This window comes from Punica granatum, chromosome 4 (assembly GCF_007655135.1).
Source record: "Punica granatum isolate Tunisia-2019 chromosome 4, ASM765513v2, whole genome shotgun sequence".
In the NCBI taxonomy this organism is placed as follows: domain Eukaryota; kingdom Viridiplantae; phylum Streptophyta; class Magnoliopsida; order Myrtales; family Lythraceae; genus Punica; species Punica granatum.
In genome coordinates, this window is record NC_045130.1 from 7,338,065 (window position 1) to 7,364,896 (window position 26,832).

At 39.0% G+C, this 26,832-nt stretch overlaps 3 protein-coding genes across 3 annotated transcripts; 1 reads left to right on the forward strand and 2 right to left on the reverse strand.

Moving 5' to 3' along the window:
* Positions 1–5,777: 5,777 nt before the first annotated feature.
* LOC116206259 (BTB/POZ domain-containing protein At4g08455-like) lies at positions 5,778–7,391 on the reverse strand. Its single transcript, XM_031539079.1, has 2 exons — positions 6,971–7,391; positions 5,778–6,621 (listed from the first exon to the last, which is right to left on the reverse strand). The coding sequence occupies exons 1-2, from the start codon at positions 7,292–7,294 to the stop codon at positions 6,187–6,189; spliced, it is 759 nt and encodes a 252-aa protein (XP_031394939.1). The 5' UTR covers positions 7,295–7,391; the 3' UTR covers positions 5,778–6,186.
* Positions 7,392–12,006: 4,615 nt separating this feature from the next.
* LOC116202377 (tetratricopeptide repeat protein 33) lies at positions 12,007–13,918 on the reverse strand. The gene is made up of 5 exons (XM_031533917.1): positions 13,561–13,918; positions 13,078–13,216; positions 12,872–12,903; positions 12,565–12,651; positions 12,007–12,428 (listed from the first exon to the last, which is right to left on the reverse strand). Exons 1-5 carry the CDS (start codon positions 13,837–13,839, stop codon positions 12,276–12,278), a joined length of 690 nt encoding a protein of 229 aa, XP_031389777.1. The 5' UTR covers positions 13,840–13,918; the 3' UTR covers positions 12,007–12,275.
* Positions 13,919–14,533: 615 nt separating this feature from the next.
* On the forward strand, positions 14,534–26,605 carry LOC116203302 (gibberellin 20 oxidase 1-B-like). The gene is made up of 4 exons (XM_031534983.1): positions 14,534–15,109; positions 23,871–24,297; positions 25,893–26,214; positions 26,306–26,605. Exons 1-4 carry the CDS (start codon positions 14,869–14,871, stop codon positions 26,603–26,605), a joined length of 1,290 nt encoding a protein of 429 aa, XP_031390843.1. The 5' UTR covers positions 14,534–14,868.
* The last annotated feature ends 227 nt before the right edge of the window (positions 26,606–26,832 follow it).

The window sequence follows — 26,832 nt, forward strand, 5'->3', positions numbered from 1 at the left end:
AATTTATTATTAAAAAATAAATTGTAAAAAAAATATGTGTGAGAATTTATTATTGAATATGAGAAATAGACAATATAGTAATGTTATGTTGTTAAATTAGAGAAAAAAATGAAGTATAATGGAGTTAAACTCTATTACAAAACGAGCTAATATGTTTGGTTTTAAAATAAAATTTTACTCCACTTCACTCTATTTTTCCCTTTATTTAACAACACAATAATTATATATATTTTTTCTTTTTCTTCAATTTAATAATAAATTCTCTCAAATACTTTTTCTTAATCATTATTACAACTAATTGTTTAGTCACTTTTTTGTTTTATAACTCGATTTCAAAACCTAAATGAAAGATGTAAAATTCCACTAGACTTACACAGACTTGAGTTCATCTGTACTCAAAAGTTTAAACTGATTGGTTGCTGGACTTAAACACCATACAATCCTACGAGTTGTTTCTCAAATTTTTCTGTGTGAGACAACATATCTTAACCAAAGAATTCAATTGAATTATTCTCAAACTAGTTGAATTCGTGCACGTAGATCCCAAACGGAACGTCAAGGAACATGGGAGGAATGTGCAAGAGGGGGAATACAAACAACACCGACAACCCGAGTCTAGTTGAGTGAGAGGTTCTTTGTCATTCGAAACCACAAATTTCTACTGCACGCTGCAATCACAAGGAGAAGGAACGAACGTGGAAGATTAGCTAGGGACTTCATTTTCTTGGAAGTAAATTTTACATGTTTACGCAAATCTCACAGAATTCATGGCATGCTATAGCAATTTTCCAGGCAATGCTTAGGAAGAGCTATCCCCTCATCATGAAGACCTAATTAAGAGGGGTGCAATATAGCCCGAGCTTCACGAGCCTGGTTCGACTAGAGAACTCAGGCTTGATTCTTGGCTTGAGCTTGACCAAGGTAGTGTCATGCCTCAGGCTCGAGAACTCAGCTCAAAGTCATTGCTTAATGTAATTAAGTTTGATTCGATATCCCACATCTATGACTCGATATGGGTCTGGCCATGATTTAGCCGTATTCTATTAGATAACAGGTAATTTACATGCGAAAGCCGAGTTCATGTCCATCTGGGGAGATCTTTGAGCTCGAGTTTACGGTTGAGATCAAGGTAGCCTGTGATGTGTGAAGCCATCACCTGTTGGACTTCTCTTGTGTTCTGTTCCTTAACTGTTCTCTTGTGTTCTGGTTGAAGAATCTATGATAGTATGAGCTAATTAACTGGACTTGTTGGTCACGTCGAGTATATATATCCGGCAACTTATTGGCAATGGACAAAGGTGGCCAATGGACCAAATTGTGCCTTAGGGAGAGCAAGCCTGTGGTCTTCATCAAAGTTACGATAACTTGAACAACATGCAATTCAAATTAAAGCTTTCTTATTTGATATACTCTTGACACGCAACAATGGAAACTTTTGCTGTAGACATCAAATATGCATTTTACAGAGACACCTAATGGACCGAAAAATCACCACCTCGGATTATGCTACTGACATAGATCACCAAACCTAACCTCCACATAAGACTCGGACATGGACAATGACACATGACAAGAGGAAACAAAAGGCGAAGACGCTAGGACATCTCAGACACTCGAGTAACATCATTATGTGACTTTTGGTTCACAGCATAAGGATGTACAATCTTGAGTAACTTTAGCTTTTCATGGAAACGTTTGATGTGGAAATTCTACGATCGTGGATACTGTTTTATTTGATTTGGATTATTGATATCCTTGATCTGTTGGGATTTATTCTGTGAAGAAATGGAAGACCTCACTGCTCGAATGTGATGGAAACTCTTAAAGAAGGAAGGATATATGGCAATCTGGCAAAAGCCTCTAAATAATAGTTGCTATCTCAATCGAAGGGGGACGCAACCGCCATTATGTGATCACAGAGATGATCCTGATGATGTATGGTAATTTCTGCTTTCAGCTTCATATGACTTTTTGTTCCATTATTCTGTTAAAATTAGATTCCATGCTAGCTGTCGCATTTTTCTTCTTCCTTTGTAAAATATCCACTAGGCCTATAAGCGCTCGGGCTCATCTCCAACCAAAAAGCTCGAGCTGGTATGTTCTCTTCCACACTTGAGCAAGGGGGTCAAACCAACAGCAAGCCGGGCCTGGTGTAGCGTGGGCCTCGCACGGGCTCGCCAAAGACAAACTCGCTTTGATATCATGTGAAAATACCCACTAGGTTTATAAGTGATTGGGCTCATCTTCAATCCAAAAGCTCGAGTTAGTAGGTTGTGAAACTCAATCTCTAATAAACCCGTTGATTTCTCTTTAATTTTTCCGTGTGAGATAATCTCTCTCAAAATCCTTATGTTTTTTTACCTGAAAGCATTTTTCTATAGTATATAAATAGTCATTTAGCTATTTAAGATGATTATCTTTCCATTACGATCCTAAATGATCTGGTCACCCTCAGACACAAAGTACAGAAATTTAGACTGGACAATGCATTAAGATCGATAATTGTTCCTTTACAGGTTTGTTGGTCTGAAGGCATGCATTACTCGATTACCTGAAAATGGCTTTGGGTCTAATATCTCTGCTTGGCCTGCTCGCCTCCATAATCCTTCAGAGAGGCTTCAAACCATAAATATGGAGGGCTCCATATCGAGGAAGGACATGTTCAGGGCCGAGTCGAAATACTGGAATGATATAATAGACAGTTATGTTCGAGTCTACCACTGGGGAGATCTGCAACTACGAAATGTCATGGACATGAGGGCTGGGTTTGGATTGGAGGGTATGAAATCATCTTAAGGGTTCCTCAGTCTCCATTCTTTTCAATAACTTAAAACAACAAAGTGTATGAGAAGTTGCAAAAGTCGCGAAGTTTACCTTCTTCCCTTCTCATGTTCTCACCAGATTCGCAGCAGCGCTTTACGATCTTCACATTGATTCTGGGTTATGAATGTTGTTCCTGTCAGTGGCTTCAACACTCTGCCAGTTCTATAAGACCGTGGACTTATCGGAGTCATGCATGACTGGTATGTCTTCCAAGAGCTTCACCTATGGATTGAGAAAAACACGAAAATCTGTTTCTTCTTGCTAAACTTGACATATTTCAGTTGTCAAATTCGGGGAAGATGTCATCTTGAACTTCTAAAATCCTCAATGCATTTTCCTTGTTACCTTTCAATCTGTATTTCTCATGTCGAAATTCGTTTTTTTTCAAAGGTGTGAGCCATTTGATACGTACCCAAGAACCTACGACTTGCTCCATGCAGCGGGTCTGTTCTCTGTTGAGCGAAAGAGCTTACCACGCAATTAATTGGTTGATCATTTCCCACGGACTTATCATTGTTATTATTATGCTGAGAACTGTTGTTATTGCATATAGATGTAACATCACGACCATTATGCTCGAGATGGATCGGATCTTAAGACCAGGAGGGCGCGTCTATATACAAGACTCAGTTGCACTAATGGACGAACTCCAGGCATTTGCAAATGCCATGGATGGGTGCCTGCGATACATGACACGACGAGGGTCCTCATGCGAGTTTGAAGATCTTAATGTGCGAGAAACGGCTTTGATACGATGATAATATTTTTTTGAGCTTGAGAGGACACGTGCAATGCCCTTTTGGAAGATGGAAAATCCATCTTCGAGTTCCAAGGACAAAGAAGATGACACGACGGATATGCAGAGTAGATTAACCAAATGAATGAATTTGGAGGTTTTCCATCGAAGCTGACTGCAGGAAAGCAAAGAGAAACCGCACGGTCTGGCCGTTTAAGTACATAGGAAAGAGCAGAATTTTTTAACTTATCCTATGTTAGGTTCCTGAAAGTGGTGATTCTCTATAACATTTTCACATGAATTCTGTGACTTTGTCAGTTAAATTGCTGTCCAGGTTGACACAGCTCCAAGATATTAACAATGGCCGATCCAAGAACTCGAAATTGGAAGTGGACATAGCCCCTTATCCACATCTCAACTCCTTTACATTTAAAACCAGGCATCGCTAGGAGAGCAACCCGAAATTTGAACAATATTACTGTTGAGTATTATTTCGGCAATTCGATCACTGGCTTCCCTTAGGCCGCCCCATAATATTCTGGGTTAAATATAGCCGTGCTACTATCCTTCTGAGCATCTTTATTCACCTGCTTGGAGAGATAGGCCTCATAGATTTCCACTACTAGCCGGGGAGCCTTCTCCACAAGCTCCATGTACTCGTCACGCCTTGTCAGCTTGTCCATGTTCTCCGTGATCGTCCCGCGCTCATTCTTCGAGACGGATCACGTGATGAACGAAGAACCGGGAACCACTATGGACTTGATGGCTCTACGAAGTTGGGTTTGAAGAGAAGATCGCAGAGGAAAACATCAAAAAGGCTCTTGATTTATAGCCAGATGAAAGAGGCTTCCCATTCACGCCTCACTTTTTTCCCGCCAAAACATGAAAACTCAGGTAACCTTTCCCCCTCCCTCGTGGAAGAAGCAGTCCATCTTAAAATTGATCCCAGCTGATGTTATTCAATTCATTTCAATTAAATCCATTACTATTCCAAACAACATAATTCCATTTAAAATTTAAGTGAACTAAATTGAACCGAATTGAATATTGAATACAAATGAACTCAAATTGTGTTATAGACTAAACGGAGTCCAATCCAAAAGACTAGTCTATTAAGCGGGAAAACCCATTTAATCTATAAAGTATAAACCCCACATCAATTGCCCATACAATCAATGTGGGACAAATCCCATACCTTGTAATTGGTTCAATCCATAACGAATTGATTCTTATAAGAATTGATTCCAAGCGGGGTATATGAAAAGCATGCCATCAACATTTAATAGAAACACGACTGAACTATAGATTGGTGCATGAAAGACTGAACTAAAGATTGGTGCACAAAACTGAGTAATTTCCGAGGAAATGCCATGAAGAACTGAGCAATTTTCCAACTTGACTGGAAGTTCAGAAGAAAATGGTCGCGTTTGCACTTATAATTTACATTTAAATGTGAACATCACTGGATTTGCAGAGGGCAATTGCTTTGATGAGCAGCACACGGCTTGAACTCGAATTACACATATCCTTGTTCCTTAAGGAACCTGCAATTTTGACAAACATTCTGAAGATAAATCGAAAAACACATTGCAATCCCTAGTATGTCTGTGGAAGATCATGAGAATTGCCGAGGGAAATTTACCCCTGCATTCATCTAGTCGTCTTTTAAGTTCTCTTAATGAAATCTAAAAGAGTGAATGACAAGACACTCCTTTCTTCTCCTCCATATAGATTCACCAGGTCTTGCTTGCTCTTCAAGCCACCTTAGCTCAAATTATAAAGTAATCAACTCTCAAGGGGAAATTCTGAACTTTCACTGGCCATTGACTCGTTTATGATTTCGCATGCGGGTTCTACCCCTCCACGGAAGAGACGCATCGTTCGTGGGATTCTCAAGCCAGTCTGCTGTGGCGCACCGCCCGAAGCATCCTAAAGCTGGGAAGACGAGTAATCCCGAGATTGTCCTGCTTCAAAACTACTCGAAACATACATATGTCAAGCAGGGATACTAATTGATTTATGTGATTTTTTTCTTTTCCTTTCCGTTCACCCTTTATTAATCTGTCTAAGTCTAAATAAAGGAAACTAAATCCTCCAATTACCATCCCCTCTCTTCACCTCCCTCCATTCCTTCCTTTCCCTCCTTTTCCTTTCTCCCCTTCCTTTCTCTTGACCAAGGAATAAAATTCCTTTCATAAAATGAAAAGTAATTCTATCGAGATAAAAATACTTCATGACCCATTTTAGAATATGAAAGGAGTTCATATTTGCGCTCCAAGATATTAACAATGGCCAATCCAAGAACTCGAAATTGGAAATGGACACAGCCCCTTATCCATATTTCAACTACTTTACATTTAAAACCAGACATCGCTTCGAGAGCAACCCGAAATTTGAACAATATTACTGTTGAGTATTATTTTGGCAATTCGATCACTGGCTTCCCTTAGGCCACCCCATAATATTCTTGGTTAAATATAGCCGTGCTTCTATCCTTCTGAGCATCTTTATTCACCTGCTTGGAGAGATAGGCCTCATAGATTTCCACTACTAGCCGGGGAGCCTTCTAAACAAGCTCCATAATATTCTTGGTTAAATATAGCCGTGCTTCTATCCTTCTCAGCATCTTAATTCACCTGCTTGGAGAGACAGGCCTCATAGATTTCCACTACTAGCCAGGGAGCCTTCTCCACAAGCTCCATGTACTCGTCCCGCCTTGTCAGCTTGTCCATGTTCTCCGTGATCAGCTGCAACGCCACGTCGAGCAGGTGCTTTGCATTGTGCTGGTGGGCGAAAGCGTAGCTCATGACCGAGTTTTCCCAGTTCAACTTTGAGACCAGGAACTTCTCGCAGTACGATTTGAGGTGCTTCCCCTGGTACTTCTCAGCCAGTACTAGAAGCTCAGAAGCGAGATGCTGGTCAACGCAAGCTTCTGCTGTGTACATGAAGTTCACAATGGCCCGCAGGGCCTCGTAGGATGCATCGGTGATATTGATGGTCCCGCTTTGCTTCTCCATCATATTGTTCTCAAGCATTGCTTTGAACACAGGCGAACGATTCGCCTGCACGAATTTGAAATCATCTAAAATTCATATCGAACATGTATAAATCATTCTGAACAATCATAAAACGTCATAATTGCCAAAATTGTAGAAATACAGCCAAAGATTCAGAACATTATTGTTTTCTTTTTATATGTAAGATGGTGAACAACAGTAGTGGCGACCTTACCGCCTTCGCTACGCAATGTCCGGACTATTCAACCGTGAACATATCAGACAACCGGTGCATCAGAACATTATTGTTAAATAAACATGAACATCACTATGAATCTAAAATTAGAAATTTTAGGTCAATATATATATATATATATATATATATATTTGGAAATGATAACTACGGTTAACTCACCAGAATGACCCGGTGGGCTGGGACGGGGGCGGAGGGCCCCGACTCTTTGGAGGCGACCAGAACGACGTCAGAGAAGCCGAGCGCGTGCGATCGGCTGCCGCTAGGGTTTTCGGACGGTGACCAGAACCTGAGGAAAGCGAGTTTGGACTTCAGGTCCTCGTGGCACTCCTTGCACGTGCCGGCGTCCCCCGTCCCATACTCCTCCTCACACGACAGGCACCTCATCTTCGGCGGCGGCTGCTGCTGCCGCCGCATGCTTCGTCTTAGAGTTCGGGGGGTGCAATTCCCCCGCCTTAAAAAGCCAACGACGAAGGGAAAATACATACCTTAAAGAACAGAATCTCTTCCTTTGTCGGAGAGGTCGGCGAGAGTTTGGGAAAGGAATCAGAATCTGATGATTGCTGATGATAGAAGACTGTGCGCAAACTTCAAAGAACAAATTGCTATCCAATCCACTAATAACCTCTTATTTCAATAGGGTAATTATTTTCATAATTGTTCTAATCAAGCCTCTGTACTTATTATTTGTTACTCAATTAGACCCTTTTCGGTACTATTCTCAATCTTCTAGCCCCTGTACTTAATATTTGTAGTCAACTAGATCCTTTTTGGTCCAATTCTCAATCTTCTAGAGATAAACATTGCCTTTTGATCATAGGATTAAAGTGGCGTTTGGTATAGAGTATAATTTAACTGTATTACATTTTCAAATATTAATGTATATATTTAAGTGTGATTTTAATGATGGTAAATGAATAGTATCCACGAGAATCTATTATTAAATGAGGAAAAAGAAAAAAATTGATTATTTTATTGAATTCAGTGGAGTGAGGGAATTAATTATTAAAAAATTAATTGTAATAATGATTAAAAAAATATGTGTGAGAATTTATTATTAAATAGGAGAAAAAGACAATGTAGTAATGATGGAGTTAAACTTCGTTACGAAACGAGCTAAAATGTTTGGTTTTAAAATAAAAATCTACTTCGCTTTACTCTATTCTTCCCTCAATTCAACAACACAATAATTACCTTTTTTTAATCTTTTTTTTCAATTTAATAATAAATTCCATGAAATGCTTTTTCTTAATCATTATTACAACGAAGTTTTTAGTCACCTTTTTGTTTTACAACTCGACTTCGAAATCTAAACGAAAGATGTAAAATTGCACTGGGCTTACATGGACATGAGCCCATTTGCAATCTAAAAGTTTAAGTTGATCGGTTGCTGGACCGAAATCTCATACAAGCTTGTGAGTTCTTTTTAAGTTTTCTGTTTGATACAATATATCTCAACCAAAGAATTCAATTGAATTATTCTCAAACTAGTTGAATTCGTGCAGGAGAGGGAACACAGACAGCACCGACAACCCGAGTCTAGTCGAGTAAGAGGGTCTTTGTCATTCGAAACCACGAATTTCTACTGCACGTTGCAATCAAAAGGAGAAGGAAAGAACGTGGAAGATTAGCTAAGGACTTACATTTACTTGGAAGTAGATTTTACATCTGTACGCAAATCTCACAGAATTCATGGCATGTTATAGCAATTTTCCAGGCAATGCTTAGGAAGAGCTATCCCATCATCATCAAGACCTAATTAAGAGGGGTGCAATATAGCCCGAGCCTCTCAAGCACGAGCCCGGTTCGACTAGAGAACTCAGGTTTGATTCTTGGCTCGAGCTTGACCAAGGTAGTGTCGTTCCTCAGCCTCGAGAACTTAGCTCAAAGTCATTGCTTAACGTCATTAAGTTTGACTCGATATCCCACATCTATGACTCGATATGGGTCTGGCCCTGATTTAGCTGTATTCTATTAGATAACAAGTAATTTATATGCGAAAGCCGAGTTCATGTCCAACTGGGGAAATCTTTGAGCTCGAGTTTACGGTTGACATGAAGGTTCCCTGTGATGCGTGAAGGCATCACCTGTTGGACTTCTTCTGTTGAAGTTTCTAGTATAGTAACGGGCATGTTCTGTTCCTTAGCTGTGCTATTGTATTCTCGTAGAATAATTTATGATAGTATGAGCTAATTAACGGGAGTAGTCGGTCACATCGAGTATATATATCCGGCAACTTATTGGCGATGGACAAAGGTGGCCAATGGACCAAATTACGATAACTTGAACAGCAGGCAATTCAAATTAAAGCTTTCTTATTTGACGTACTCTTGACACACAACAATGGAAACTTTTGCTGTAGACATCAAATATACATTATACAGAGACACTTAATGGACCGAAAATCACCACCTCGGATTATGCTACTGACATAGATCACCAAACCTAACCTCCACATAAGACTCAAACATGGACAATGACACATGACAAGAGGAAACAAAGGGCGAGGACGCTAGGACATCTCAGACACTTGAGTAACATCCCAGAAGCACCCCGACCATTTCGGCGATGATGTTTAGTCTACTCATCGAGCGATAAGTAGGCCATACATCTACACCTACAAGGTGGGGTGCTTCTGAGGTAGCACAGTTTTTTGGGATTACATGACTCAAGACATAAGCTTAAGCCAGCGCAAGCATCATCCCGCTTCATGGCTCTTTGGGTGGTTTGCCGCAGCAGATCAGCTTAAGAACTGAGCGAAGGACGGATCCCCTGCGAGGATTGCTCATTCTTCGAAACGGATCACGTGATGGACGAGAGCCGGGAACGGCTATGGACTTGATGCCTCTACAAAGTTGAGTTTGAAGAGATGATCGCAGAGCGAATGATCAAGAGGCTCCTGATTTTATAGGCCGGAAGAAAGAGGCTTCCCATTCACTCCTCACTTTTTCCCGCCAAAACATGAAAATTCAGGTAACATTACCCCCTGCCTCCTAGAAGAAGTACTCCATCTTAAAACTGATCCCAACCGATGTTATTCAATTCATTTCAATTAAATCCATTACTATTCCAAACAACATAATTCCATTTAAAATCTAAGTGAATTAAATTGAACCGAATTGAATACTGAATGCAAATGAACTCAAATTGTGTTATAGACTAAACGGAGTCCAATCCAAAAGACTAATATATTAAGTGGGAGAACCCATTTAGTCTATAAACCCAACATCAATTGCCCATGCAATCAATTTGGGACAAATCCCATACTTTGTAATTAGTTCAATCTGTAACGAATTGTTTCTTATAAGAATTGATTCCAAGTGGGGTATATGGAAAGCATGCCATCAACATTTAATAGAAACACGACTGAACTAAAGATTGGCACACGAAACTGAGTAATATCCGAGGAAATGCCATGAAGAACTGAGCAATTTTTCAACTTGACTGGAAGTTCAGAAGAAAATAGTCGCATTTGCACTGATAATTTACATTTAAAGGTGAAAAATCATTGGATTTGCAGAGGGCAATTGCTTTGATGAGCAGCACACGCCTTGAACTCGAATTACACGTATCCTTGTTCCTTAAGGAACTTGCAATTTTGACAAACATTCTAAAGATATATCGAAAAACAAGAAAAGGCAAAGACATTGCAATCCCTAGTATGTCTCTGGAAGATAATGAGAATTGCCGAGGGAAATTTACCACTGCATTCATCCAGTCGTCTTCTAAGTTCTCTTAATGAAATCTAAAAGAGTGAATGACAAGACACTCCTTTCTTCTCCTCCATATAGATTCGCCGGGTCTTGCTTGCTCTTCACGCCACCTTAGCTCAAATTATAAAGTAATCAACTCTCAAGGGGAAATTCCGAATTTTCACTGGCCATTGATTCGTTTATGATTTCGCATACGGGTTCTAGCCCTCCACGCAGGAGATGCATCGTTCATGGGATTCTCAAGCCAGTCTGTTGTGGCGCACCGCCCGAAGCATCCTAAAGCTAGGAAGACGAGTAATCCCAAGATTGTCTGGCTTCAAAACTACTCGAAACATACATATGTCAAGCAGGGATACTTAATTGATTTATGTGATTATTTTCTTTTCCTTTCCGTTCACCCTTTATTAATCTGTCTAAGTCTAAATAAAGGAAACTAAATCCTCCAATTACCATCCCCTCTCTTCACCTCCATTCCTTCCTTTCCTTTCCTTCTCTTTTGTCCCCTTCCTTTCTCTTGACCAAGGAATAAAATTCCTTCATAAAATGAAAAGTAATTCTATTGAGATAAAAATATTTCATGACCTATTTTAGACTATGAAAGGAGTTCATATTTAAGCAAACAGACTTACTTATTAGAATATCATTCTATATATATATATATATATATATATATATGTATATATAAAGCAAAAAAAGAAGTTAATTGTATTCACTAAAAACTTAGTAGAAATGGTAGAATTGATCATTACTTAAATTTTCTTATGGAAAATTCATTCCATCAAGTTAAAAAACCAATCTTCTCCTGATGATGAAAACCTCTTTCTAACTCATAAAAATAAATGGAGTGAAAGAATGAGATATTCGGTTCATTCTATTTCTGTGTTCCGAATGGTACCTTACAAACAAGGATGTTATTTCAGTCAAGATTGTATTGAAGATGTTCATAAATGGAAACTCATTCTCTTTGCTTGGAATTGTATACTGATATGGTTCAATCAGTTCTTTTGACTACGTTAAATCAGCGCCATTTCTTTTCATAAGTGGGTATAGAATAATTAGGAACTCAAAACATGAAGCTTTACTTTTCAAAGTAAAATTTGCCAATGAGTACGCTCCACAGGCATATTCTAAAAGGCGCATCTTGTTTTGCAAGAATTAATTTTTAAAAATCAATGTAAGGAATTAAGTTTCTGTCGACATTTTAATAATCGGGGTGTCTCCGGAGTCCCAGGAATTCCGGGATTACCTGATGCTTATACCTTCTTCTTTCCATTGAGATATTTTCTCAATGTTGTAGGATCATTACTAGGGTGATTTCAGTTCAGGGCATGGGATTTAACATCAAACAACTCAGTCAGTCTAGCGCAATCTAAGACGCACGATAGCTAAGTTGCAATGACACAACAGTTCAACACCGCTCCTTCAACATAGAAACTTATATATCTTTCTGCAGAGATCATTAAGGTAGAGCCTAGAGACAAGAACTTAACGAACAAAGAAAGATTTACACAAGCATGATTTCAATTGGTACTCATTAACAGTACTTAACACAAAGGGTCCAGTATCCCTTTCTTCCACAAAAGCCGTCTAAATTTTACACAAAATCTCCAAGACCTGATACATTTTCACACCTTATTTTGATCTATAGTCCAAGAGTGAAAAGGCTCTACAGGGTACATCCTCTTATGGCCGTAATCCAACTCTTTCACATAGCACTTCAGAACTTGAGAAGTTGCGTACCTCAATATTCGTCATTATTCATGAAAAGCATTGTCAGGGATTTCGACTTTATCATTAACCACAAAACGAGACTCTTTAGTACTGAAGCCCGACAAATGAAGCTGCTTTCTCCTCTTCACGAGATTCAATGCAGCTCTCCTGTCATCTTGAGACTCCCGAAATGCAGGCTGTGTATCCAAGATTATATGTTAAATCTAGGCATGAAATATTGGATACGTATCCGGGGTAAAAGGACCCCATTCCTTGATCATTCTAGTGAAACTCAAGCTTATACAAGGAGCGAATTAGAAACAAATCACAGACCTTGATTGCCAATGCTCTGTCAAAACTCTGAATAGCACTATCAGGCTCCCCAAAGTTCAACTGCGCTCTTCCCAGGGTGAGCCAAGCCTGAAAAAGTAAGGCTTGCAAGTAAATTATCATTCTCCTGTAAGATCTAATGACACGCAGTATGCAAGCTACTGATTGGAAACAACAAGAAGCTGATTTCCTAAGAAAGAATAAATATTGTCATAAAGAGAAAGCTAACCAAGACTAACTTCCAAGACATGCACTAGCTAAGAGTGAGTAGGGGCAATGTGACTGATCCATATGAACATCTCATTCTCACCTCAGCCCACGATGGATCCAGCTCAGTAGCTCCTGCCAGAAACAACACATCTCATGAATACACTGAACCATTTACAGATCATCAAAAATACCATCCTAGAGATCTGCACGAAGAAATGAAAATAATCTTCAGATGGGAACCATAGGTCTACAAAGAACCGGAAACTAGGGTGATCTTAGAGAAAGATAAACAGGGCAGATACGAACGAGTTGCTGCCTTCAGTGCGCTCCACGCATCTCCTAACTCGAGCAACACCTGCGCCTTCTGCTCGTGCAAGACCTTGTTTTCGGGCATCAAAGTGAGAGCAGCCTCCCACTTCCCGAGAGCTTCCCGATACTTCCCGTCCTTTACAATACAAATTCAAAGCACGCATTAAGCCACATGCTCGGTTAATAGCTATTAGGTAATATTCCTGTCTAAGCTGAATACATCAAATTTTCCGGCCGAATTAAAACTCCTAGCACTGAGACTTTTACCCAATTCTAGACTGACGAATTATCAGCAATTTCATATTAAGCTAACACAAAACTGCCTCTTTCGATTGCAATTACACTGACATATCAAAATCAACCATAACAGCATATGATCATCGGCTTCTATCATTCTATTTCGATGCAGAATTTCAGCTTAACCCAAAGAGACAAAAGAGGCTGCCCCGTTGAAAGGAATTCAATTGAGTAGTGCGGTACCTCTGCGAGCTTGTCGCCCTGTGCCTGAAACGATTGAGCTAATCTTTCGCGGTCAGAATCAGAACCGGAAGGAGGGTCATGTTCGGAAGCCATCGTTTTTGCTATTTGTTCTTGATTCTCAGGAACTTCGTCGTCTTTGCGCTCGCCACCCGCCGCCTCGGCGGTATCAGCTGCGCCGTCGCCTTGCTGGTCGAAGGGGAGGTTCGGGTAGCGAGAAACGGCAGCCAAAGGCCGCTTCTTGGCGCTCTGCAGGTTCTTCTTGTTCCATGTCAGCTTCATCTTCTTCCTCTCCTGTCTCTCGGAGCTTCTTCCTTCTCCGGCGACGACTTAGCTTTCTCCGTTTTTTCATATTTTTCTCTTTTTCTCTTTTCATATATATTCTTTTTTCTGCCTAATACGTAACAAGGAGGATGAAAGAGCTTGATGGGCCTCACGAGGCCCAAACCAAGTCCATATGGGCTGGGTCATATTAGCCATATTGGGCCGTTGAGAGCCCAAACAACTTAGACCCTACCCTATATGGGCCCCTTCCTTTCTTCTTCCCTCTGCAATATTTGGTGACTGAGAGTCATCTATTTGAATGTGTAACACTTAATCAAATTGTTTCAAACTGGCAAATTAGCCCCACATCCAGCCCATAGGTTTCCACTTACAAGTATTCAATTAGTTGTTACTCATCGACATTGAATGAGTAATACTCATTGAATATTTAGTCCTCCTACAGGAGTCGGCTTTGAAACTGCGGGATATATACTCATGTCTATCTAAAACTAATCTCGTTCTTGTTTTGAATTGATCCTTCTCATGACATGCTTCGAATGTGTTGTAGATACCCTGCATGGCTGCATCGCAATCAAATTCCCCCTATGCAAACCCTAACTTGTTGAGTGCATCACCCTGAATTGCATTCAAAATTCACTAGTGCGAAGTGGAACTCGTTGAGAGCAGCATATCTCGTGTTATTTATATTGACATATTATATAGTGAAAAAATGGATGGGCCAAGTCCAAAAAGTGATTTTTATTCTAAAGCAGCTATGATGGTCGAGTTTCAACGTAACCGTTAACCAACGGCTTTATCAATCCCCGGGCAGCCCAATTCAAACATCTGAAAAAGCAAAAGCAATCAATCTATGGAAGAAAAAAAGCAAAAGCTTAAAGACAACATAATCTATCCTCCTTTTCTTTAACCTTTCCTAATTAACTGCACCTAACCTTAAAATCATCTAACTATATATGTTTTATCCTAAGGCCCTATCCACCTATTGGGTTCATTTGAAATCTCACCTCACCAGATCCTTCTATCTCCATGGGTTCTTGCATTAGCAAATGCATGCCCAACAAACATTCCAGGTTAGAAGATCACCATGTCTATGATGATGATTTGTATGGATTTGTCCAAGACAAGCTTGTGATCTCCCAAGCCCCACCCTTCAAAGTTCCTCCAACACCACTCTCCAACAAGATCTCACCTTCCCCTCTGGAACTCTCCTTCTCGTCGAAATCGGCTTCGACCATCTTCACTGCCAGTAAAAGCAGTGCCAGTAGCAGTGTGATCAGCAGCGCTAGCTCGTGCTCGTCGTCGTCATTGTCGACTGCATCCTCTGCCCCGTCTCTGACCTCAAAAGAGAGGTCCTTCTCCAACGACTTCCTCCTGTCTTGCATCAAGGAGAACCCGCACGTTCTCCGGATCAACAACTCGGTCAAGGCTGGTGACTATCCCGTCTTGTCATCACCCGACATAATCCACGCACGCGGAGTGGGATCACCAGCCCGACCGCCCATTCCGTCACCGGCCAGGCCGTCAATCCCTCAGAAAATGCCGGCATTGCAGGGGCCCACCGTGCAGAAAAGGGTCCGATCTAGCTCGCCGAATCTAACCCGGCAGAAGACCATGAGAGTCGCCGAGCCCGACAGTTCCGCCTGTTCCCAGTCTTTGTCCAGTAGAGTCTTGAGGTCACCCTCTCCCAGTAGAAGGTTCGAAGGAGGAGACAAGAAGAGAGGAACATTAGCAACATCGACAAGGGAAGTAATCGGTAATAGAACACGGCCGGTGGCAGCTAACGAGGAGTCGAATTCAGTCTGTTCCACGTCTCCTTCCATGGTTAGAAGGAAAGAACATATCAGGCCTGCGAGTCCAAATCGTAACCCAATCACGACCCGACTTCGGGAATGTGCGATGAGTAGCGAGAGTTTTGCTCATCAAATTGGTGCCAAGGTTGAAGAAATCGCAAGCAAGTTTTCATCTCCCGGTGATGATGTGGACTCAGCCGACGACATCAACAATCCTCTCATCTCCTTGGACTGTTTCATCTTTCTTTAGGTGGCTGTGTATAGATTTTTCATTTTTTTATCTTACTTTTTTTTTTGGTCATTTCGATTTGTTGATCTCCAACATTGGAGGAGGATTAGCTTTGCCTGTGATCCCATTTATAACAGTCGGATCACTTGTCACGGGAAAAGTATACCCGGCCGATAAATGTATAATTCGACATTCCGCAGGGGGAATGTCGAAGAATTTTCTTTAATATATTTCTTCGGTCAGATCATACGTTTTATGATCTATAGATATAACTTCTATCCCTCCGGTCGTGTCCTCTTCATACCCTTTTCCGGTAAAATTTGTTTAAATATAAATATATGTACATATACATATACGTATATATACACATACGCCTAATGATGCGAAAATATTTTCTATCAGTTATCGTATATTCTGGGCTTATATATTAGTACTCTTAACGCACCGGAAAAGAAAAGGTACTCATAATATTTTTTTCGATCAGAAATGATATATAATAAAGAGATATAGGTAATCCTAGTATCAAATCTAAGACATTTTGATCACCAGACGAGAGGTGCATCACTGCACTATATTTTTTCTTGAAAATGTACTCATAATTTTTCGTTGATTATCATCAATATTAAAGTTGTCCAATGATGTAATGCAATATTTTCTGTAAGATTCATTACATAATGATCTACTAAATATTTTCACTCCATGACATATATTGTTGAAAGATTATTTTCGCCCAAGCGCAGTCTCAATCTTGTTTAATAGTAACTCTATCTATTAGTGCAAGCCGAGTAGATAGGTCCATATTGAATAAAGCTTAAGCTCATAGATATATATGTAACGCATGCCAAATGATCGGTCCAATAATGTAACATCACTACAAAAAAAAAGAAGAAGAAGAGGTTTTGGCAGACATTTTTTTCGGCTTTTCCCCACGCCACAAACATCAACCCAGACACCGGCGACATTTCCCTCAACTTTTCTAAAAACATGGCCCTAGACTCCGTTGGCAAAGGCATCCCGATGCTTTTTAAAAAACGTCGGCAAAAACTATCCTAGGCAGACGTTTCCCAAACGTCGGCCAAAACCCTAGCTAGACTGACGCAAGAAACGTTGGCCAAAACCGTGCCTAAGGCGACACTAATTACGTTGCTAAAATCATGCCTAGGCCAATGTGAAAAACGTCGGCCCAAACCATTTTTTGTCAAAAAAATTATATCCTATTGTCAATAAATTGAGAATCTATCGTCAGTGATAAACATTATCACTAACAACAGGTTATTAACTTTTTAACAACAGGTTGTCATATCGTTTATCACTGATAGTAGGTTGTCAATTTTTAACAATAGGTTCTCATACCCTAAAATTCACGAAAATTGCCAAATCGTTCAAAGAATCACACTACAAATTGATATAAGCTTATTATCAACAGAGGCAACATGATGAAAATGAGCTAATATTCACTTGAACAAGTATCAGGACATGAGTACATGGTAGTACAATACAATTTTCTCAACCGGGCCTCTTGCCTCCTTCTTGTCTCAACTGAAGAACAACAAGTGTGTGGCTCTCCTCGGCGGACTTGATGACATAGATGAAGAAGACAGCGACCTTGGAGAAGAAGACGTAGGTAGAGATGCAGCCGACGGTGTGGAAGAGGCCGGGGCCATGAAGGGCGAGGAAGAAGGGCTTGGAGACCTTAGGCAGGGCTGAAGCTTCAGGTACCATAGCAGACCCATCTAGATGGACCCGAAGAGGAGCTAGAACGTCGCGGGGAACCATGGGAAGCGGAAGACGTTGAGGGCCTTCTTATTATAGATGTTAAAGATGATTCTTTACGAGTACCTCGGTCCAAACACCACCCCCAACTGTAGGGTCGACTTCTTTTTCTCCTCCTACTATGGCGGCTCTGGCATGGTCGTCGATTCCCCTTTTGGGGTGGCTTCGACAAAAGCCCTGACGAAGGCATTGCGGTGGTGGATGCAGGAGGGAGAGAGGCCGAGTGAGTGGGTGCCGATGTTGTAGGATCTGAGAGGAGGGGGAGATGGGGTATCTGATGGAAAAGGAGTCTGGAGGTGCAGATGAGGAAGGGAGAAGAGGAGGAAGGGAATCGACGTGTCTGGGGGGAAGCAATTAAAAAGAAAAAAGGAGGAGCTAAATTTTTGGGCTTTAAAATTTCACTAGTTGGACAGGAACTTTCCCACTCAATCCCTATTTTTTTTAAGATAGTGGCCGACGTTTATGAGATGTCGGCTAGTCGAAAATTCATGAAACGTCAGCCCAAACAACCTTAGCCTTACGTTTTAAAATGTCGTTCTCAAGTGACAACGTGTTTGTCCTCCAATGAGACAATATGTTGCCTCATCTATTATGATGCATGAATAGCAGTGGCAGCAGATTATGTAAGGCTGCAATGTATTTTCCAAGACCATTATAGCACACTGCTATACCTCAAAAATTTAACATCGACTTATTTTTCTTGAAGTTTTCATTGACGTTTAATTTTGTTAACATATCATTAACTAATATTTATTTGGATTTGTGCTAGTTAGAAGTAATTAATTCGATAGGTTCATGGATTAATAAGCGACTAAGAGTTCGAAGTACAAGAATAACCTTCATACATATAGAAGGCATCAAAATTTGACATGAAACCAAAGTGGCCTAAGTCGTGGGCATGAAGATTATCATTCCTTGAAATCCAAGAACAATTCCACTTCAAAAAATGAGAAAGAAAATGAGAAATATTCAAAACAAGAGATCTAACATGCGACTTTAATTTTAGGAGTTGAGATTGCTTCGACAAGTAGCAATGCATTGCTCTAAGTGCAAATTTTGACAAGCCCTTATCTAAGACTATGGAGACTACAATATTGAGGTCTGTTTAAGCTATGCAATATGTGGTCATGCTTATCAGAGTTGTTTTTCTTTTCAGTTTTGTGAAAATTTATACCATGAGGAATTCAAAAGTTGTTGTATGATCGAAAGGCGGCCAATTACCATGGTGTAGTTTAACATTGGGTTTGATCTAGTCAAGCTTGGAGAAATAAGTCTCTTACAACTCAATTCCTTCATTGACAATTGGGTTTCGATTAGCTTAATTCTTTCCAAATTCATGTGAAATGATTATTTTCTTTCATGCAATTAAACAATAAAGAGCATCGACGTATTGAATTATGTCTTGAATTATCTCAGTTTGAGCAGACATGTATCAAGTTTTCATATGAAATGTGGACAAGGTAATTACAAATGTTAGAAAATTTATTGTTGTGGAATTTTTTTCCAAAACATTGCACCGCATTTTGTTTCTTAGTAAGATGGTAAATTGTTCTTTTCATAACTTAAAAGCCACCGTGAGTTTGCACAATAATACTTTTTTGAACGGGCCTATCGGAGCTTGTAATCCAATAGCTGAAATTGTGATCCCATAAAAGGCTCGAAGCCATATAGTTTCCTCAATTGAACATATTCAAAGTTTATTTGAAACATTTTTTTAAAGTAAATATGTCTTTTAATAAGGAACATCTATGAATTTGGGTCCATAGGTAACTATTGAAGACCAATATAAACTTAATCTTGAAGATTTATTTTATCAACATCATACTCGATAATATCTTGTAATATATAATAACATATTTTCATAAGAAAATAACGCGTTACCCTTTCTATTATGAGACACGAATGCCAATGACAACATATTGTATAATAATGTGACAATGTGTTGCTTCTTACACTTTCGTACTTCAACAACACTTTTGACAACATCCTGTAGTGAAATGATAGTTTGTTGACAGAATTTAATAACATTCATGACAAATGCCAATGTTTGAAAAGTTGGGAAAAGTTCCAAAAACGTCGATATAGGCTAAACAAAAAGCGACTTTTATTTGCGTCAAATTTTAAAATGTCGGCATTAGGTTAACAAAGGCCGACATTTTCCAAAATGTCAGGAAAAAGGTGATCAATCCCGACATTTTGAAAAACGTCATGATAAACCCGTTCTGTCCAATTTTTCTCAATGTTTTGCTTTGCATCAGGCTAAAAACGTCAGGTTATGCCCTTTTTTGTAGTGTAAACTGATGGTTCTCTCATTAAACTTTTGACATATATGGAATTATTGATCTTGATTTACATGCCACATGCTTCTAAATACCGACGCTAATCAATAACTCACCATAACCTGGACAAAGTACTTGTCAAATCTTCTCAGGCTAGCAAGCTAGGAAAATAATTTTACGCAAATTATTCATAGTTTTAGGAGAAATACAAATGCGATAAATCAAATTTGCTTGACACATCAAAATAAGATATCAAAGTTGATAGAAAGCTTAAAAAAGAAAACTTGAAATAGAATATTCGATACGACACTTTCAGAAATTTTGTAATAAGGATAATAATTTTCTTACTGATTTGTAGTTTCTTCAACAGAAATATTAAGTTCAGGATATGGTCCTCAGAAAAAAAATCTTAAATTGAAAATAATTCTTATAACTAGGACACAACCTTAAAAGGTGTATAGAAAGTAGAATGACAAATAAGGTTAACTAGCTTTCTTATCGGCGCATTGCGTGGGCGCTTTCTTTTACATATTTTAGCTATTTTTTTTGTAAAATAGATTATGAAATTTAATGACATGATGACTTAGAGTTTAATCGTAGATATTTTATAAATTGTATTCACGATTTTATTGCTTTCAAAATCAACAACCATATTTTACCACTCTCGGGTCTCTTTTTAAATCTGACCAAATACTTTCTCTATATTATTCCACCGTCCTTGTTTCTTCTAGTCTGAGCGGGTGCATTTATGTTTATAATTTTAATTAAAATCTTAAATTAAATTCATGAACATTAATAGAATAATTTTAAAATATCACATCATCGTAGAGAACATCCAAACTTCTAATAGGTAAAGAAGCGCACACTGCATCTCCATCCTTTTGTCTAGCATTATTATGTTCACATCTCCATCAACCACTGACCCACCCACTGATTAAATCATCAAAAGTTCGAGTATAAAAATTCATCTAAAACCCACAAGACACATATATATCTATAGAGCATACCTTACCTTCCTGCATACTTTTCTGCTAGAACAAAATTTACACCATCAGTTATGGGGCTTGGACCTCTGGTGCTATACCTACCCGATTCATTGCTGACATAAAATATAATTGAATTGCTTCATCGAGCTCGCTTGCAACTTGTATCCTGATATACAAGAATTTCCCATTAACAATTGCCATTTGGAATGTTTTAATGGCTAATAAAACAAGAAAAAAGTAATCTGCATGTCAATTGGGAAAAGGAAAGCCACAATAACAATACATACCTCAATTTTTGGACATTCTATTCCATATTAAGCTCGATAGAGCTTCATCGTCATATTAACCAGAGACCCAAGAACAGCTAGCAGACTGCTTTATAGTGCACGGACGTCGTCCCCGCTTACATATTGACGCACTCAAGTAGATCAATTGGTGTCAAAAACTCGATCAGGTCCTCAGCCAGCTGATTTGGAAATGGAGATCCAACAGACATTGAAATTGAAACATTCAAACATTGTAGTCCATGTTAATTATGGCAAATGACAATTACAGCTTCAATTCATTCCTCAAATTATTCAATGACTGCAGGCCGCAAAGAATGCTTGATATGGATGGGTTTTGATCCCGTGATGCCTCGAATTTGAGGGATGATCCTGAAGAATGAGAGTGACTTTATTTGGAGCACTATTGGGACAAGTCACTAATTGGCCAGAAATGTCATTCGAGATATTCTGCCATTAGAAGAAGCACTATTCTATAAATTAACAGTCAATGATATATATATATATATATATCTTGATGTTGTGACTCGTAAAATTTGAAAATGAATTGCACTTAAGGAATATATGCCTGTTGTAGGAAGATGCCACGGTTGGAGTGGTGGAGATTAAAATTCTGAAGGTTTGGCTGAGTGGGCTAAACGTCGGAGAGGGAGCCCCATAAGAGGTGGGTCCTAGCTTGGCGAGTGAAGCATGCGCTCGTAGAATTCCTGGATTCAAGAATCGAAGGGTGCTGAGGAGTGAACATTGCTGGCCGAGGAAATCACCAGAGGAAAAAAAGAGAAGCGGTGGAGAAAATGCGGTGGATGGGTTCATTTGATAATTATTAATTAGAAAATTAAATACATCATTAAGATGAACCCATGTATGCTTAATAACGTAAGGAAATGCAAAGACACTCAACCAAATGCTTCTAAACTCGTCAACATACTAATATGGCCAATTCTCATTACATAAACGAAGGCTTCTCGTCGCTTCGACTCAAGAAGCCAACTTTAATATAATATAAATATATTTAATTTTCTCCCTTACAAAAACTCTTGCATACTTTGTTATATGCATATAATGGAATTTCTTTTTTCTTTTCGTGTTTATCTTAGTATCTGAAAACCAGTGTGCCCCGATTAAAGGTTAAAGTTCTCCCAACGTGGATTTTGTCCCATTCACAAGACTCGACCCCGAGATCCTAATTAGGGGAACCAACATAGATCAGTTTGAACCAACCCGTAGTTATATGGAATATTTTATGCAGATAGCATAATTGAGTTTTGAACTTAAAAAAAGAAAATCTCAACAAATAAAATCTCTTTTGATTGCCTTAAACGGCAAATTATTATTATTTTTTCAGTATGCACCACCTGAAATTCGAAAAACTAATGAATTTTGACTAATTCACATTCGAGCAAAGCTAATTCGCTAATAGATAAGTAACGAACTGAGCCTTTAATAACTAACCTTTAAGGAATAAAGCTCTTCTAGTAGTGGATATCTTCCATTTGCAAAATTCGAATTGATAAGTGATGAACCGTTTTGATTCAGAAAAAACTAATTTGGCATAAAGCTAAAAGGAATAATTACCTTAAATTCCAATGAAATCAATTGACCAAGCAAATTAATTCATGCAAGCGTTAGCAACGGCATAGTAAAATCCAGAAACAAAAAAATCAATATATTATAAAAATATTCAACAGCTGAAATTCATACAACTCTAAAGGTGTTTTTGGGATTGCTCTCGGTTCTTCGCTTGACTGTGTGTGCCCATACGTTCTATATATTACAAAATCTACTCTCACGAGGAAGGGATAAATTTTATTGTAATAGCCCAAATCTCCGATTTAGAGTCAGTAGGTCCTAAATTCGATCATCATTAGTAGAACTTGTATGCCCCTTTTATAACAAACACTAATATATTTTTCTTACTCCTTACCAAAAAAAAATTACCGAAAAAAAATTACGACAACTCTTAATTGCTTTTTTCTTTTAAATAAATAATAACAATTTGGACTACTTGCGGGAAAAAAAAGATTTACTTACCCAAAAAAATAACAATTTGGACTCTCCAAGGAAGGAAAGAAAGCAAAGATGCTTCTTTTTTTTTCCGAAGGTAATTACACTCATTCTGTATTTATCCAGAGTGATGGTAAAATCCAGAGTGAATGAGGTACCAATTCCCGTTATATTGGAAGAAGATTAATAGAAGGATATATACACAACTCGAAAGTGTTGTCATCTCTGTGATATGTCAAGTATATAAATACATACAGATTCTTAGAAAAGCTTTCTAAGGATAGACTCAATTTAAGAATATATATATATATATATATAACTTAATGGATTGTGATGTAAAAATTTTAAAAGATCCATCTAAAAATAATTACTCCAAATAATAACCTGCAAAAAAGACTAGTCGTCCCATTATGAATATTCGTTTTTCTTAATAACAATATATATATATATATATATATTCAAGCACATGTATAGATACATACATAACTACATCAACATATATAAATATATATATATATATATATATATATGTCCTAGAGCTAGCTAAAATATTACATTGAGTGTTCTTTGACCAAAAATGGATTCCAGCCCTCTCTCGGTCCTCTCTTCAGCCCGTGATAATGCCATCCAAACCCCATACCCTCACTCCTCATCGTCGCCTCAGGGTGATAATCTTGACAAAGTTCCAGCCCAATTCCTATGGCCGGCAGAGGACACCGTCCGTGCCCTCGACGAGCTCGACGAGCCGCTGATAGATCTTGGGGGCTTCTTTCGAGGGGACCATGAGTCGACCCTCCGAGCTGCCAAAGCCATCAGGGAGGCCTGCCTGAGCCACGGGTTCTTCCAAGTGGTCAACCATGGGATCGACTGGGGGCTCATTCAGGCTGCTCATGACCATATCAGGTCCTTCTTTAGGTCTCCAATTGAGACGAAGCTTAGGGCTAGCCAGAAGAGAAATGGCTACGGCGGTTATTCCAGTGCCCATAGCGAGCGGTTCTCCTCAAGGTTGCCATGGAAGGAGACGCTATCCTTCGGTTACCCCGCGAATTCACCTGAAGAGACGGTGGAGTTCTTTAAATCGAAACTTGGGATGGAATTTGAGCAGACGGGGTAAGTTTTTATAATCAAAGCACCTTTTTCTTTTGGAAAAATAGCCACATATAACACAGTTTTTATTTTATTTTTACTTCCTAACACGTTTTTAAAAGTTATCACGATCTAGCACGAATCACCATTTTATTTCCGAATCTAGCACACCGTTAAATTCCGTCTAAAAACCGTTAAACACCGTTAGACAGAGTTTAACGGTGTGCTAGATCCGATAATAAAATTGTGATTTGTGTTAGATTGAGACAACTTTTAAAAACGTGCTATAAAGTGAAAATACGGTAAGAACTATGCTATATGGAGCTATTTTTCCTTTTTTTATTTGAAAATTCGCCGCCCAGAAAAATCTGAAAATTAGTGTGGAGCTTTATAATAATATCAGGAACAATGCTTAAAAGTTTCAGGTATTTTTTAGATAAGACGGTTCACAAAAACTATCAAAATTAGAATACCGAAAAAATGGGTAAATACTTTTTATTTGAAGATTCACTACCCAGAAAAATCTGAAAATATGTGTGGAGCTTTATAATAATATCAGGAATATGGGGTAGAAGTTTCATCTCGTTTTGAGATTTTGCAATTCACAAAAACTATCAAAATCATAACACCGAAAAGATGGGTAAATATATTTTTTAAGAAAATAGCTCCATGTAGCATAATTTTTACCTTATTTTTACTTCCTATCACGTTTTTAAAAGTTGTCACAATCTAGTATAAATCACCATTTTATTCCCGGATCTAGCACACCGTTAAACCGGATCTAACGGTGTTTAACGGTTTTTAGATGGAGTTTAATGGTGTGCTAGATCCGGAAATAAAATGGTGATTCGTGCTAGATCGTGACAACTTTTAAAAATGTGCTAGGAAGTGAAAATAAGGTAAAAATTGTGATGTATGAGGTTATTTTTCCTTTTCCTTTCAGATGTGAACTCTGGTATTTAGAAATTCAATTGGATCCTAACTAATCCATTCGAGCCGAGTCGGCCTGCTAAGGGAAAAAACTCTCATAACGTGAATTTTCTCCATTCATAAGACTCGAGCTTAAGACCTTGATTAAAGGAAACAAGTACTGAACTGCTTAAATCAACTCATATTGGTAAAAGGGATTTCTTTGAGCCGATTCTATTCCAATTAATAACGCTGAATCAAGTAATTCTCATTAGGTTTTCTTAACTAGAATTATAATTATCACACTGTATAACTTTAGTGTCAAATATAATATTAATAAATCAACTCAGAGTTAGCTTGATACCATTTTAGATAAGCTTCATAACAAGCTTTTATTCGGAGCACTTCATGACTAGCTTTTGGTATTACACTTTTATCGATCCAGTTTGAAATATAATTAGAGCACGAACGAGGTCAAAAGCCCGAACTGGATTACTCTCAGCCAATAGGTTGAGAGCATTCATAGTCTCACTGAAAAAATACAACTAGTGAAATTTATTTCCCGCGAAATCCTTCTCAAAATGACTCTGCTAACTAAACTAGATATTGTATAAAAAGTAAATTATAAAATAGATATTTGAAACTTCTTAGGACATAGATGTGTTTGGGGGTGGGTGCGCCGGATATTGACAGTCGATTCCTATTTGCAGAAAGGTGTACAAAAAGTACTGCGAAGCCATGAAGGACTTGGCCTTGGGGATCATGGAGCTCCTAGCAATCAGCTTAGGAGTCGGGAGGCTCCATTACAAGGAGTTATTCAACGACAGTCGCTCCATCATGCGGTGCAACTACTACCCACCGTGCAAAAAGCCAAGCCTCGTGCTCGGCACTGGCCCTCACTGCGACCCCACTTCCCTCACCGTCCTTCACCAGGATCAGGTTGGAGGGCTTGAGGTCTCGGCGAATGGTAAGTGGTGGAAAGTTCGGCCTCACCCTGATGCCCTAGTCATCAACATTGGCGACAGTTTCATGGTAAGATGGTCAGGTGCAACATTCATATTTGCTCATTGCGATTGTGCAGCATGCCTATGCATAAGATATTGGTGTCATCGATTGGGTGCAGGCTCTGACGAACGGGATGTACAAGAGCGGTCTGCACTGGGCCGTGGTGAACGAGTCCAGGGAAAGGATGTCGCTCTCATTCTTCATGTGTCCGGCACCATACAAAGTGGTGAGGCCTCCACAAGGTCTCTTGTATCGGGACATGAATGGGGAAAGGAAGTACCCTGACTTCACGTGGCCAGAGTTGCTCCATTTCGTCAAAAACCACCACAGGGCTGACACCGGCGACACCCTCGGTCATTTCTCCCGGTGGCTTCTCTCTCAGTCAGCCGTGTTGTCTTGCCAGGACCCTCAGGCTTAGGAAGGACCAGAGGAAGATGGCATAGTCGATTAAGGTTTTCTATAGCTACTACTATACATAACAAAAGTAAATTACATAGGAAACAACTAAGAGAATGATTTCCTTATCTTATACTATTATTCAAGTGCAAACTCGATTTTTTAACTACCTTCTTATTTATATGATGTAGTTGAAAAATCAAAAGTAGCCCTTATTTTTAATTTAAATCTAATACAATTATATATATA